General features: G+C 43.4%; 1 protein-coding gene across 1 annotated transcript in view; it reads right to left on the bottom strand.

Annotated features, from left to right (window-relative positions):
• Positions 1-2,544, bottom strand: part of grin2aa (glutamate receptor, ionotropic, N-methyl D-aspartate 2A, a) — a 132,990-nt gene extending 130,446 nt beyond the window's left edge. Inside the window, 3 exon segments of the mRNA XM_062438268.1 lie at positions 2,032-2,067; positions 2,070-2,114; positions 2,116-2,544. Of these exon segments, the coding sequence (XP_062294252.1) occupies positions 2,032-2,067; positions 2,070-2,114; positions 2,116-2,541 (507 nt within the window). The 5' untranslated portion in view covers positions 2,542-2,544.
• Between the last annotated feature and the right edge of the window lie 926 nt (positions 2,545-3,470).

Genomic DNA, 3,470 nt, shown 5'->3' with positions numbered 1-3,470 from the left:
TTAGAAACACATGTGAGTCACAGGGTTTTCATACAACAACAGCAACATAAATTATACATCAACCTGGAGGTATAAAGAGTCTGTATGAGTGCTAAAGTGGTGAAAGGTAAGCGGCAACGTCACATTATGTGAGGAGTGCGTGGATTTGAAGCTAGCTGTGGTAGACAGATAAGTCGTGAGGAAAGGAGGAAAACGTGAGGAAGAAAACAAGAGAAGACAAAGTGGTGGGTCGAGCACTTTAAAGTGGATTATTTTCTCCTTGTCTGTTCCTGCAGAGGAAACACTGCTGCTGTCAAGGAGCTGAATTGCTGCTGTTTCAATGACACTCGCTGACAGGGGACAAGAGGATGTGTGTGTGTGTGTGTGTGTGTGTGTGTGTGTGTGTGTGTGTGTGTGTGTGTGTGTGTGTGTGTGTGTGTGTGTGTGTGTGTGTGCGTGTGTGTGTAGTGCATTGCAGTGCAGAGATAGGTGGTGTGTGGCAGGTGCCAATCAGGACATTTCTGTAATTCCCCTCCACTGAGCCTCGCCTCTGGTCAAACTGAGGGATTATCCCTCACTCTTTCATTTCTCTGCTTCGTCTCTCCACCTCCTCTATTCCAACTCACACCCTCTCCCTCCTCCTCCTCCGACAGTCACCCCCTTCTCTCCCTCCCTCTTCTCGCCCATCTTAAAAGGTGCCACGTGTAGCATTACAGAATCAATAAACCATTACCACAGTAAATTTAAGACATTCGTATATTTACTGTAAACAAATACAAGATAACTGCTGAGAGGTTCAACAACCCCGACCGACCTTTACACTGCGTCTTTTATTATGGGCCAAAGGGTTTGGATTTGGGTAGAAAATCTGCTGGGCTGCTTAGGAGAGAGATTGCTTTATGGAAAGAAGGATGGTATTCTTCCAGTGCGAATGGTGCCAAAGATTTGTGATTTTCTTGCACTGATATATCTTGGGGGAAAGAGAAAGGCTTATGGAAAAGTTATTTAGTAACATTTATCCTCTTCAGGAAAGTGACAGGGAAGATAAGCACACAGTAGTGGCACTAGGTTGTGGGAAGGACGCCACAGGATTTGAGGAAAAAGTGTGGTGGCAATTAAAAAAATTACCAGCATTTGTTTAAAGCAAAAACATCAAGGTACTGTATTGTAAATTATCTGACTATGACAAATTGACGTTTCTAAATGCTAAATGTAGCATCTTAAAGGCTAGTCTGGGTAACATGCTGCCTGGTGAGCCTTCTTTGATCTTCAGGGCAAAAAAGACAGATAAGAATATCCCCATTGTGAATCTGATGAATCCAAAGAGCTAAGCACTGCCTCGTGAATCCACAACATCATGTGCTGTTCATCTATTCCCATTCATGGTATAAAGTGATTGGCAGGTGAGGGGCATTGCCTATTCAAATGTGAGAACCAATCAGGGCTTTTGCAATTTGCTTAAGGAAATCCTGCACAATGAATTGAGACTTCCCAGATGGACAGCTCACTGTACCACGCAGCCACTCCTCCTCTTTCCTCTGCCTTCTTTCTTTAGTTACTGCATCCCTTGTTCTCCTCTCCCACTTGTTCTCCACCCCTCCTTTTTAAATACTCTTTCCTTCATCCCATTCCTTGAACACTTCTCTGCACATACTTACCTTTGCTCCTCACCCTCTTTACCTCCTACATTATGATCTCATTCAGTTCAGTTCTAGCCTGGTTCCTCTTCTTTCTCCTCACCTCTTTCTGCTATGAATAGATATACACCAGCTGCACTGATATTTGTAATGTGCAGCTAACTTCTGTTTGCATGATTAGTACCATTTTCAGCTCTGTCTCTAGCACCCAAGAGCCAAACCTGTAAAAGCTGATAGGTGCAAGTTGGTGCAGGACTTTTGTCAAATCACTTCAAACCAAAGCAATCAATCAGTCCATCACTTCAATTCATCCATTCACTCATTCATTCTACTCCATATCTGTCTTTGGACAGCTTCATCCACAATGCTGTAAAACATTCTTCCACCAATCATCCATCAGCCCACTCCTACATACCTTATCAGCCATGATCATGGACGACCCCTCCATGGATGCCCCAGGATGGGTATGAGCGTCTGCGAGGAAATAAAATCCAAAATTCTGGGCAATGGCCTCCTGGTCGGTGCCGTCTCCGAACACTAACGCCGTGGATCTTGGTCCAGACATCAGGTCGCACATGTGGGTGATGATGCTTTTCGGGTCAGTCTCATTCACCAGCAGTGTGACCACGTTGACATCGATGGGGTCTTCCTTGCTCCACAGTGCCCGGATGTCGCGGTCTGAGATGTAGCGCGTGCGTCCCAGGATCACTGCAATGTTCAGGACCGGCACTTTTTCTGAGGCCCCTCCAGTTCGCTGCTTTTGAGCCGCCACGGGGTCCGCGATCAGGGTCACCACCACCAGGAGAACCAAGGGGAGCAGCACACTATTACTACCACTGCTACTGCTACTGCTACTGCCGCTGCTCCTTCTACTCCTCCTCTTACACCTTTTGCTGTTGAGGGACATACTGCCAAACCACTTCATCCCCTGCGTTGAAAGAAGATGAGGGAAAATAGAAGATGAAGATGAAAGGGGAGGATATGTGAAAAAGATCAAGAGGAGAGAGGGAAGCAGATGCAAGAGAAAAAGAGTGGAAGGTGATGGCAGAGAGAAAAAGACAGGGGAGATAAATTGTTAATGTTCAGGTTGCATTTTTTTTCTTATTCAATTTCTTCTCAGTAACGTTATTAAACACATCAAACTTGTAAGGAGGGAGATGGCCTTGAGAGGAAGTTGCGGAGGGGGGGAGCGAAAAAGATGACTAACAAGTATATACTTTATGGTCATGACTGCTAGAGAGTAGATGATTCAGGAGCAAGCTGTGTCATTTGGAAGAGGAAAGTAACATTTATACACCTTAAAAGTGTAATATGTTAAGGCTCAACCTCCAGCAAAGATTGACATAAAGCTTATAAGAGGCGATATGAGTGACAGTAATAGACAAGATGCACTCAGCATTCATATAGTTTTGATTTTATTACACTTCCTGCCAGGGGGTTTACTTAGCTATTATATATAAACATTTTGTGCAGGATAAAGAATAATATGTGCATATACTGTATGTGAACATCTTTCTCTATGTGGATGAATTTTAGTTCAAAACCACTGTAGTGAGGACATTTTTGCATTTTTGGCTAGTTCTCACAATTTAAATCGGGCTGCTTGAGGATTAAGACTTGGTTTTAATGTTAAGGTTAGAATTAGGTTTAGGTTAGGGTTAGGGATGCTCAATATTGGCTTTTCTGCCGATATCCAATATTCCAATATTGTCCAACTCATAATTTACGATTCTGATATCACTCGATACCAATATATATGCAGGCTTTTTATACCAAAACTGTTAGGTAACAACATAACATATTTCCTACTGTGGAATTAACACATTATGCCTAATTATGATGCTCCACTGGATG

The sequence above is a fragment of the Scomber scombrus genome, chromosome 18 (genome assembly GCF_963691925.1).
Source record: "Scomber scombrus chromosome 18, fScoSco1.1, whole genome shotgun sequence".
NCBI lineage: Eukaryota > Metazoa > Chordata > Actinopteri > Scombriformes > Scombridae > Scomber > Scomber scombrus.
The sequence above is the reverse complement of the archived record's forward strand: the minus strand, read 5'-3'. Positions and strand labels throughout refer to the sequence as shown.